Genomic DNA, 12,116 nt, shown 5'->3' on the forward strand with positions numbered 1-12,116 from the left:
GGTAATGGCCACCAATTTAGATATCTTTTCAAGGTGGATTGGATTGAGACAACAGTTTCAGGGCTCCCACAGGCATCTGGTAGGCCACCGTGAGAAAAGGATGCTGGACTTATGTTCTTATCACAAATTATGGGCTGTTGGAAAGAATTCAACACAAGGGGTGGTTTTTACGTGGTAGCTCCATGCATCATATGAAGCTCTGTCTTGAAAAGGAGGCAAGGAAGTCATGGACGAAGAATGATAATGTCAAAAAATGGAAGGCCGTCTTAAAGGGTTGCAGAGGGTAGAGGCAGATGCCAGGGGGGCAAGGGAACAGATGAAACAACTAAGAGTAGGGAAGGAAGGATTGCCTAGTGAGTGATATGGAGACAATTACACAAAGATCACTAGATCTTACCACCAAAAAGCTCTTTGTAGTAATCTGGTCTGGCATCCTGCGAAGCAGAAGTAACCAGAAAACAACTTTCAGAAGAGCTCTAACCCCATCTTGCTGGTAAAGGTGTCTATCCCATGTGGATTAGTGAAGGACAAGAAGGTGCCACTTTTCTTTTTTTAAAAAATCATTTTTATTGCTTTTCCAATAAAAAAATCCAATTAATCTATCCAATCATAATACTCTAATTAAAATAAAAAACTAAAATAAAAAAGACCAAATTATAGTCCAAATTATAATTATTAATTTTTCGGAGCTCCCCACGGTCTGGATCTCTGAAGCATATCTCCACATCTCAGTTCTGCCTCTCCTTGTTGTGTCCATATTTTCCACATCTCGATTTTGACGCTTTATAATTCTCCGTCCCTGGGTCTACGATTCTCAATCATGTCAAACATCCGTCGAGTACAGCTTTATTAGTATATCTTTTTCCAACTGTCTTTTTATCCGTGTAGTTTCCTCTGACTCCATTCCAATCCGGGATGTTGTCCAAGTCTGTTATCTGAAGTTTAATGGCACAGGAACTCCCAATCATTAATCGTCCAAACCTTCCTTTATAGCTTTATTGAATCAGTACCTTCCAAATTAAATTGTTAGGCAAAACTGTTTGCAATATTACAATGTAGATAAACTGTATTCCACAAATATCAGTCATTTGGCGATTGATCAGCCTTTGGAGACCGCACTCTCCCCCCTCCGGGCCCTAGGGGGGGGGGCTGCTGGACACCACTTAGCCGAGAAGGGGCCACCTTTCAAAAGCACCCTGTGGCGGTATGCCAAGCATCAAGTCAGACCAGGAAAGCTCTGAACTCTGGAAATACGAAAAGCTCCATTTTGGGCTAGGGTTCTCAGTGGGTCTTGAGGAAAGAGACATATTGGAATCGACACCCCAAATTACAGCATACTTTATATACTGGGCCATGAGGGGTTTCAGTATAAAAACATGAGTACAGTTGTACCTCGGGTTACATACGCTTCAGGTTACATACGCTTCAAGTTACAGACTCCACTAACCCAGAAATAGTACCTCGGGTTTGCTTCAGGATGAGAACAGAAATCGTGCTCCGGCGGTGCAGCGGCAGCAGCAGGAGGCCCCATTAGCTAAAGTGGTGCTTCAGGCTAAGAACAGTTTCAGATTAAGTACGGACCTCCAGAACAAATTAAGTACTTAACCTAAGGTACCACTGTATATCAGAAATGAGCAAAGACCTCCCCTTCCTCATCTAGAGAGGAAGGTGTGGCTCTATATGCCAGTCCCCCTTTCTGTCATGCAAAGTCATGACGGTTAGGATTGGATGTCCTGGTCACAGCTGGGGTCAGCTGGAGCTGCTGGCTGTTGCAACGGATGCACCGCAAGCAGTTCATCTGCTGAGCATGTCTCTGTACTGCTGTTCTGTCCCTAGCTGCTGGGAACATTTTAATTAACACCTACAAGCATAGGATTACTGTAACACAGAAAGCTCATTCACTGATAATAAATTACAAGCTTGCAGCACTTTCTTCTGTAACACTAGGGTATAATAATGATAGGTACAACAGAATATATATTTTCGGGGGGGGGGGGGCATGTGGAACACATAACAGCAGATCGTGCCTAAGCCAAAGAGACTGTTCTGGTTGGTTTTCCATTTCTTCCTGTATAATAATAATAATAATAATAATAATAATAATAATAATAATAAATTTATTATTTGTACCCCGCCCATCTGGCTGGGTTTCCCCAGCCACTCTGGGCGGCTTCCAACAAAGATGAAAAACACACTAAAATGTCACATATTAAAAACTTCCCTGAACAGGGCTGCCTTCAGATGTCTTCTGAATGTCAGGTAGTTGTTTATCGCTTTGACATCTGAAGGGAGGGCGTTCCACAGGGCGGGTGCCACTACCGAGAAGGCCCTCTGCCTGGTTCCCTCTAACTTGGTCTCTCGCAGTGAGGGAACCACCAGAAGGCCCTCGGAGCTGGACCTCAGTGTCCGGGCAGAACGATGGGGGTGGAGACGCTCCTTCAGATATACTTATTATTGTTGTTATTATTATTATTATTAATAATCTAGATGCACCTCTCCTGCAATCATCACAAAGTATTTAGATTTGTTACTTAAATTTGATGACCTGATTTTGGTGATTTGGATTAATCCCACAGACGTCAAGGAGGCTAAAATCAGCATAGCGAAAGAGCAGAACAGGTTGCATAAATCCAAGAAAACAATTGCTTGCAGTGGGACACATTAAGCCAGCTACTAGTACAGTGGCCCAACAAAGCTCAAATGAATGATGTCGCAGACTGCCCAAAAGAGGTGTGTCAAGTATCTGGCAAGCCAGAATACATGGCTTGCTGGGCCTCTTTTGGCTTGGCAGGGTACAAAAACTAAAGAAGTATTTTACTGGGTGGGGAAAGAAAGTGTCTTAGAAGCTTTTACAGTGGTACCTCGGGTTACATATGCTTCAGGTTACAGACTCCACTAGCCCAGAAATAGTACCTCGGGTTAAGAACTTTGCTTCAGGATGAGAACAGAAATCAGGCTCTGGTGGTGCGGCGGCAGCAGGAGGCCCCATTAGCTAAAGTGGTGCTTCAGGTTAAGAACAGTTCCAGGTTAAGAACGGACCTCCAGAACGAATTAAGTACATAACCAGAGGTACCACTATACTCTCCTTACCTACACAAATGCATCTTTTTTTTCTGGTGGAGAGGCAACAGTGATTAAAGTACACGGACTTAGTCTGCAATTAGTCTGCTCCAACAGGAGATGAAGCTGTAACCTGTCGTGTAAAATGCCTCTTGCTGTTTCTCTGTCCTTCTTTGATCAGAGCAGCTTCTTCTCTGACTTCTGGAGAGCAGGTTTCTGCTTAAGCAATGCCCTGTTGCTTGTGGACTTTTGTTGCAGTGATTTAAAAAACGATTTGAAAAATTCAGCTGCACTGATTTTCTCAGCAGCAGTAGCACTTTGCTAATGCTCTCTGTCTCCTACATGCTGCTACAAAGCAGATAAGCTAATTACAGGTGTCATGGGCCCTGAGGGCAGATGGAGTTCAGTCAGCCAAGCAGAGACCTGGCCCTAGGGTGATCTAGAAGTGCAGAGGCGAAGCGACCAGAATAGGTGTCAAATACAGGTGCTCAGTTAACACCAAAACTTCACCTTGGGACAAATGTATACGTCTATGCTGCATTTTTTAAAATTAACAGCCCCTCCCCAAGTGTAATGTATCAGAGGAATGCAGGAAGCTGATATATATCAGCTTGGACCTTTCATCCATATGGCACACCCTCCAGCTGTTCTCTGATGAAAATAGGAATGTCCTATACAACAACAACAACAACAACAACAACTTTTATACTGGCCCATCTGGCTGGGTTGCCCCAGCCACTCTGGGCGGCTTCCAACATATAGAAAAACGTAATAAAACATTAAACATTTTAAAACTTCTCTATACTGGGCTGCCTTCAGATGGCTTGGGGGCTTGGATAACGCCATACCCTCCAACATTTCTCTGATTAAAATAGGGGTGTCCTAAGGAGAAGCGGGACATTCTGGGGTCAAATCAGAAACTGGGACGGCTTCTGTCCATTGGGAAAATAGGGACACTTGGAGGGTCTGATATGGATCCCTGTACTATCTACTCGGGCTGGCAGCAACTCTCTGGAAACTCAGGGAGAAACTCTTTTCCATCACTTGGAGTGGGCAGGACACCTTCAGGAGGACTGTTCTTTGTAAAACAGGACACCTGGCCAACCCATTTGGAAGAGCGGCTGCCCCACATTAACATGTGGGAAGGGTTCCTGAAATACCTCTTTGGCTGTGTCTCCTTGTCCACAGTAGCTGTGGAATATTAAAGGTGTTGGATGAATGCATCCAATCTGTGAGAGAAGCAGCATGCTCCTGTCCCCTGAATCTCCCATATTATGCATTGATAAGGACTGCTCTTTTCCGCACCTGTAGACTTGCTAGTGAGTGCCTATTAGGTTGTACAGAGAGCTTTCCTCATCCTTTAGCCCACAGGGGCTCATTATGCAACCAGATCTCAGTTCCTCAGGGTTTCCAAGTCAGAAGATTCTGTTTCAGACTGGCTTGAGCTTCAGCATCTTTCATTTTAAGCCTGGAATAAATATAATTACTTTTTTAAAAAAAGATAATCGTAAAAACTGCTGAGAACCATGCCTTACTATTTCAAATGCTACTGTCTCCTTCTTGCACAAGTAGATCAAGGAAGAGTGCTGTACTTTCGGTTTTCCTTTGCTTGCAAACAACTGGAAAATGCCATTACTGCTGTTCAGTCCCCACACCTGCAGGGGAAAAGCTTCCTGAAGCAATTCTCTTTGGGAATTATTAAAGCACCTTTCCCGAGGTGGAGGCAAGCCGGTGACTGTATTTCACCTGGCTGCTTCACAAAGGCATTATGCCTCTGAACCCCAGTTGATGGGGGCAAAAATGCAGCTGAGCTCATGTCCAGCTTTCAGGCTTCCTGGTGGCCACTGGGAGAACAGGATGTTAGACTAGATTGGTCCAGAAGACTCTTCTTGGGCATCTTAATTTTCTAGTGTGCTTCTGTGTGTTGCCCGGGGGGGGGGGCATTGTTACAGTGTTTCTCATCCAAGTGCTGTTCTGAGACATGAGCTTACTGAGATTACTCATGAATGTTTCAGGTGGGAAACCATTCATCATCTCAGAGGCAAGTAACCCTTAGGCTGAGTCTGGCATTTCCAGCTTGCTTGGTGTTTTGATCTTTTCTGTGTAAATGAACATTGCCGATTCCCCTGCCTCCCACCCTTTGGTTTCTAATATGTGAGTAGAACCTGCAACAGAATGGAGGTGCAGAGCACCAAACCTCACCACTGCCTCCCTCTCCCCGTCCCCAGTAAACAGCAGCAGCATGGGGGATGGGAGGTATTATTATTATTATTATTTATTTCTATATATTTAATTAATAATAATCTATAGGGATATGGGTGGCGCTGTGGGTTAAACCACAGAGCCTAGGGCTTGCCGATCGGAAGGTTGGCAGTTTAAATCCCTGCAACGGGGTGAGCTCCCGTTGCTCGGTCCCTGCTCCTGCCAACCTAGCAGTTCGAAAGCACGTCAAAGTGCAAGTAGATAAATAGGTACCACTCCAGTGGGAAGGTAAACGGTGTTCCGTGCACTGCTCTGGTTCTCCAGAAGCAGCTTAGTCATGCTGGCCACATGACCCGGAAGCTGTACGCTGGCTCCCTCGGCCAATAAAGCGAGATGAGCACTGCAACCCCAGAGTCATCCGCGACTGGACCTAACAGTCAGGGGGCACCTTTACCTTTTTAAATATCTATACTGTCATTCATCCAAGGATCACAGTGTAGTTTCAATATAAAAAACACAAAAACACAAACCATACTAACAAACAAAAGCAATTACCCCCCTCCCCCAGTTTAAAAGGCCATAGATTGTTTAATTAGCCACAGACCTGGGAGAAGAGGAATGTTTTTGCCTGGTGCCAAGAGATATGTAATGAAGGCACCAGGCGAGCCTCCTTTGGGAGAGCATTCCACAAGTGGGGAGCCACCACAGAAAAGGCCCCGTCCTCATGTTGCCACCCTCTGGACCTCTCGTGGAGGGCCTCAGGCATTGATTGCAGGGTCTGGGTTGATTCATATGGGGAGAGGCATTACAGTGAGCCCCACTCCTGCTACTGCCTTGACAGACTCACCCTCCCTGAATCATCTCATTCCTTTTTATCTCCTCTAAGCAAGTAGACACTGCTATGTCTTGTGACAGTCTTTCTTCCAGGGCGTTAGATCCTGTTAGCAACAGTAGATGAGCCATGCCCCTTCAGCACTCTTCTGCAGGCCCCTTTTGTTTATGATTCTCTTGATTTGCTGTTGTTTCTTTTAATAGGTGACAATAGATATCAGAGAAGAGAATGACGAAGCCCCCCTATGCACACCCCTTACCTATAGAGCAACAGTGCTTGACAGTACCTCCCCAGGAACAAATATAAACAGCTTTCGGCTTACCTGCCACGATAGAGACTCTGCTGATACTTCAATGCGGTTTGAGATTGTTTCCGGTAAAAGTTCTGGCATCACGAAATGTCTCCTTACGGTTTTTGATGTGGAACAACACTTTCCAAACCTCGTTGGGCTTAGCTAGGGTTGCAGACTCCACCCTAACCACCAAACGGAGAGGCTCTGTGCTTTGAAGAGCTGTGCGCGAGTCATGCAGGAATGCAATAAGTGGAACCTTTTCTGGCATGGATATGTGCTGGTGGGAGAAGAAACGTCATTTGTTGATTTCTGTGTTATGGATGGTTAAGGGCATAGGTTCTCGGGCCTCATAAACTCATGGCTTTCCTCAAAGAATCCCGGAAACTGTAGTTCACCCTTCACAGAGCTACAGCTCCCAGCACCATTTAAGAAACTACGGTTCCCAGGATTCTTGCTGGGTGGGGGAGTCGTGCTTTAAATGTTTGGTGTGTACACAGGATTAGTTCCATGAAATTGTAGTACACTGTAATGCCTCTCAGGCCATCGTAACCACTGACACTCTCAAGAGGGAAGAACAATTCCCTGCCCCTGCAAGCCTAGTTTGTACCTTTGTTTGACATCTGCTTTTCAAATGTGCATCTTTTATGAATATTCATTTTAAAAGGAACCATTATTATCATCATTCTTAAAATCAATGCTTTACTGAATTTTGCATATTTCAGAAGAGAAAGCATATATATATATATATATATATATATATATATATATATATATGCTTTCTCTTCTGAAAATCTACGAAAGCAAATATATATATATATATATATATGCAGGTTTTGGTGTCTTCGGGTGTCTTCCCGTGTTACACGGGAAGACACCCGAAGACACCAAAACCTGCATTCCTGTACCCGTGAAAATCTACGAAAGCATATATATATATATATATATATAAATATATATATATATATATATGCTTTCGTAGATTTTCACGGGTACAGGAATGCAGGTTTTGGTGTCTTAGGGTGTCTTCCCGTGTAAGAGTCGGGGTGTCTGTGCGACGTTTCGACGAGGTCTCACTCGTCATCTTCAGGCTGGTGCTTTCGGCTTCTTGTTACTGGAACAGAGCAGAATCTGGTGTTTGAGTTCCTATAAATACTGTTGAGGGGTGTGGTGTATAGCCTCCAACGTTCTGGGCAGAGAGGAAGTTCCTAGATTAGTGTGCCTTTTCTTCTTTTGTTCCTTAATTACTTGAGGGATATCTTGAGTGATTTCATGAGTGATATTCTGAATACCACTGGGTGGGTCATTAAGTGTAGATTAGTTGCTAAAGCTTTCGTGTCTTGACCTCTTGAGCTTGTGAAGAGTTTTTCTGAGAAGATGGCTGTGCTGCATTTAGTTGTGCTCTGGCTTGGCTTCGTGTATAGGGGCGAGCTGTGGTTTTGTGCCTTGTGCCAGCCAGATCTGTGTAGGGATTGCAGGGGGGTGCAGCATCCGGAGGTGCCACTATAGTTTGGCTACTGGATGGAGTCTGTAATATGTCTGTGGAGAGGGTCTGGGTTTGGGTCTGGTGTGGTTGATTGGTGACGGCGTTCTGTGTGCCTCTGGTTCTGGTGTCGGTTTTTGTGGGGAGGGCTAATTTCCAGATGTCTGGCAGGCGGGACGTGTCGTCACGCTTGTTCATGTTGTGGGGGTGTTTCTCTATCTCGATGGCTTCCATGATTATTCTCTTGTGGTGATGTTCCATGTTAAAGAGCAATTTGGAATCTGCAAAATTAATTTCGTGTCCTGTTTCTTTCATGTGTTGGAAAAGAGAGGAAGTTTTTTCTTCTTTTTTGACGGCATTCTTGTGTTCTGCGATACGTGCATTTATTCGTCTGTTTGTTTGTCCAATGTACGTGGCTGGGCAGACTTTGCAGGGTATTTCATAGACCCCTTGGTTTTCCAGCTGGATTTTGTCTTTTGGGTTTCTGAGGATATTGGCTATTTTTTGGTTGGTGCAGAAGGCTGTTTTGATATTGTCAAACTAATCTACACTTAATGACCCACCCAGTGGTATTCAGAATATCACTCATGAAATCACTCAAGATATCCCTCAAGTAATTAAGGAACAAAAGAAGAAAAGGCACACTAATCTAGGAACTTCCTCTCTGCCCAGAACGTTGGAGGCTATACACCACACCCCTCAACAGTATTTATAGGAACTCAAACACCAGATTCTGCTCTGTTCCAGTAACAAGAAGCCAAAAGCACCAGCCTGAAGATGACGAGTGAGACCTCGTCGAAACGTCGCACAGACACCCCGACTCTTACACGGGAAGACACCCGAAGACACCAAAACCTGCATATATATATATATATATATACACACACACAGAGACAAAAGAAAATAATTAAAAGGTACTATTATTGCCATTGGTGATACCACTAAAAGTGCATTCATTGTAAGCCTTTTTGTATAAAAATACACCCGAGATAAGATAAAATTTAGAGGCATTTAGAGGCATTCTAATCTCTCTTTCTGTTCTTCACACAAAGGAAATGGTGGTAACCATTTTGGTTTTGACCCAATTCGAGGGTCCAGTTCACCGCGACTGATTGTGAAAAGCCCTTTCGACTTTGAAGATAGAATGGACATGCAGACCCAGTATCATCTTGTGGTTCACATTATAGATGACAACTTGTACAATAACTCTGTTTCCAAAGCTATGACAGGAACAGTCCTGATAGATGTTTCTGTGGTTAGAACCAGGACTCCTCCTCCAACAACGCCATATTTTGATGTAAGTAGTACTTTGTGTTTAGCAAAGACCAAGTGAAACAAACTGGTGTCCAGTGGGAAAAATGCTACCCATTGGTGAGAAACCTATGGCTGTCTCGTCCTCTTTTGCAATCACTTCTAGCCGAGAAAGATTGTCTTCCATAAACACAGTTTTAACAGTGAGTCCGTAAGTGACTGTGGAGGCCAGTTCTGGATCCACATGTCCTTCCACAGTGGGGAGATAGGTTTCCGGGCGGGATGTTGATCACGGTGAGGGTTTGCCAAATGTGCCTTCCTCTTATCACTTTTCTCCCTTGCATCCTGAGTTCGAGTGTCTTCAAAGTTCATGACACCTGGTGGAGGAAGATTGGAAGAAATTTAAAGACTATCTACAGAAATACTGTAAAATTAATGAATGTTAGAATGATGTTGGAATGAAGCTAAGGGTTTTTTAGTAGTAATGCTACAAGGAGTATGTAAAAATGGACTGCTAACAGATGAGAATATACAGTTATTACATATTAAGACAAAGGTCTAAGATAAAAACAAAGAGGGAAAGGATTTGCTGAATTAGCTTACTGAACTGGAATACAAAAAAGGGGAGGTGTGAGGAGGTCAGGGAAACAAGTGAATGAAAGACAAGATATGGAAAGATTGATTTGTTTTTAATTGTTTTTACTTTTTGTATTTTGTATTTTCTTCTTTCTTTTTTCTTCTGTTTTTTTCTTATTATTACTATTGTGACTTCTTTTTTATTATTGAAACTTTAATAAATATCTTATAAAAAAACAAAAAACAAAGTTCATGACACCTTTGGCAAAGGCTGTTCTCCAACTGGAGCACTTGCAGGCCTGTGTTTATACTACATTTAAAAAAAAAAATTCCTTGAGACAGTTTTTAAACCTCTTTTGTTGACCACCAGCATTATGCTTTTCATTTTCATGCTTCTTTGAAGTCTCTCAGCCCCACTCACCTCACAGAGTGTTTGTTGTGGGGGAGGAAGGGAAAGGAGAATGTTAGCCGCTTTGAGACTCCTTAAAGGGAGTGAAAGGCGGGATATCAAATCCAAACTCTTCTCTTCTTCTTCTTCTTCTTCTTCTTCTTCTTCTTCTTCTTCTTCTTCTTCTTCATTTCTAAGTTCAGAATAGAGTAGTTTGCTTTGGAAGATGATAATCAGGCATCTGAACAACATGATCAGTCAAACAAAGTTGCTGTTGAAGAATTGTTGCTTTGACACTGGTGATCTTTGCTTCTTCCAGTACATTGGCATTAGTTCGCCTATCTTCCTGAGTGATATGTATTTTTTTCCGGAGACACCTTTGATGAAATCTTTTGAGTAGTTGGAGATGGTGTTTATAAGTGGTCCATGTTTCATAAACATACAGTATCATCCAGCTCAATGGTGTAACGTTGGAAAGTGTCAATCACTTATACCTGGGCAGTTATCTTTCCCAAGGGCCAATATTGATGCCAAAATCCAGCATCTCCTGTGAGTGCAGCTTTCTCCCGATTGAAGTGCAGAGTGTTTTAGGACCGGGACATTTGCAAGGAAACCAAAATGCTTGCTTACAAAGCTATTGTACTACCAGCCTGTGACTGTACAAATACTGTTAGACTACAAAATCCCATCATTCCTGACCACTGGCCCTGCTGGCTGGGGCTTATAGGAGCTGTAGTTCAAGAACATCTATGGAGTCATAGGTTCCTCATCCTTATTTTTGAGTAAGGGTGAATTGCAAGTGGCCCCTGAACATTGCAACTCAACTAACTTACCCAGGACTCAGCTACTTTCAGTCAGTTATATTGTTGTAACTCCATTGTAAAGATGTGGCACCAGATGGCGCTGTAGAGCACAAAATTTATCTATGTGATTCTACATAGGGTTTTTTTTCTTTTGTTATAACGATCTAATTTATGACTTAATTATAGCATTTCCACCCCCGTGTGTAGATCCAGCCCCAAAGTCCGTTTATTAAAATGAATGGCCATGACTAACTTAGGTCCATTAATTTCAATGGATCTACTCTGAGTAAAAACTACTCAAATCCAACCCCCTGCCTTCCCGTAGTACTTTTCTTTGAATTACTGATATTAGAAATCCAAAAAAGAAAAGGCCTGGGTCTTATTGTTCAGAAGACTGAATTAGTTACAGAAGATGCTATTAACAAACTTTCTTTCCCTGGGGTGGGGGGCTACATGGGGGAAGTGAAGGATATGTTTGTTTTAAAGATAACAAGTCAAACTCTTTCTGCTTTTGCCTGTTAAAGCAATCCCTGCCTGGCAAGTGCAGGTGTGGAGAACAACTCAAATTGACTCTTCCCTCTTATTAAAAGTCAGGAGGCTGTTCAGAGCCACTCAATATCCTGGCTGTCAGCCACACTTGCGGCTTTGTTCAGCGAATGCAACAGAGAGCCCACAGCAAGATGACTATAGCGGAGATGGAGGGGGACACTTTTGCCACAGCTTCAGACAGGCTGCCAAATCTCATGAAAGGACAGCCTTGAATACTTCTGTTTATTTGGTTGCTAACTTGAGCATAAAATTAAAAAGGAATGTATTCCTTAATTGGTTAAAAGCAAAATGTAGAAATCCCAGAGGGGGATTAGCTGCAGAATGGCCAAATTGGATGTAACCTCCTTGAGTTTTCAGTCCTTTGGGAGTTGTCAATTTTAGCAATGTTTGGCATAATGGCTTTGAACAAACTTTGTTAAAGTTCTTTATCAAACAACATTCAGGACTAGTGATGTTGGTACCATGCTTGAATTCCAAGAGGACTCCCCCAACCCACCCGCCCACCTGAAATCATTTAGCAGCTGCCCAGACTTTCAGTCTGGTCCCTGACTCTACCTTTTCCCCAATATTCCTTTTTGTGGCCTTGCTGGCTATGCCACAATAGGAAGGCACAACTCTCATAGCTGCACATGTTAGGTACACCCCTCCGCCTATCTATAAAGGCTAGGGGTGGAGGAGAAAGC

At 43.2% G+C, this 12,116-nt stretch overlaps 1 protein-coding gene across 1 annotated transcript in view; it reads left to right on the plus strand.

The window, feature by feature from the left end:
- The window catches only part of LOC309524828 (cadherin-related family member 3-like), a 44,782-nt gene that overhangs the window by 26,243 nt on the left and 6,423 nt on the right, over positions 1 to 12,116 (plus strand). The window contains exons 11-12 of the mRNA XM_082209926.1: positions 6,298 to 6,469; positions 8,919 to 9,163. Of these exons, the coding sequence (XP_082066052.1) occupies positions 6,298 to 6,469; positions 8,919 to 9,163 (417 nt within the window). The remainder of the gene's footprint in view (positions 1 to 6,297; positions 6,470 to 8,918; positions 9,164 to 12,116) is intronic.

Source organism: Podarcis vaucheri, assembly GCF_965113315.1.
Source record: "Podarcis vaucheri genome assembly, chromosome: 2".
Taxonomy (NCBI): Eukaryota; Metazoa; Chordata; class Lepidosauria; order Squamata; family Lacertidae; genus Podarcis; species Podarcis vaucheri.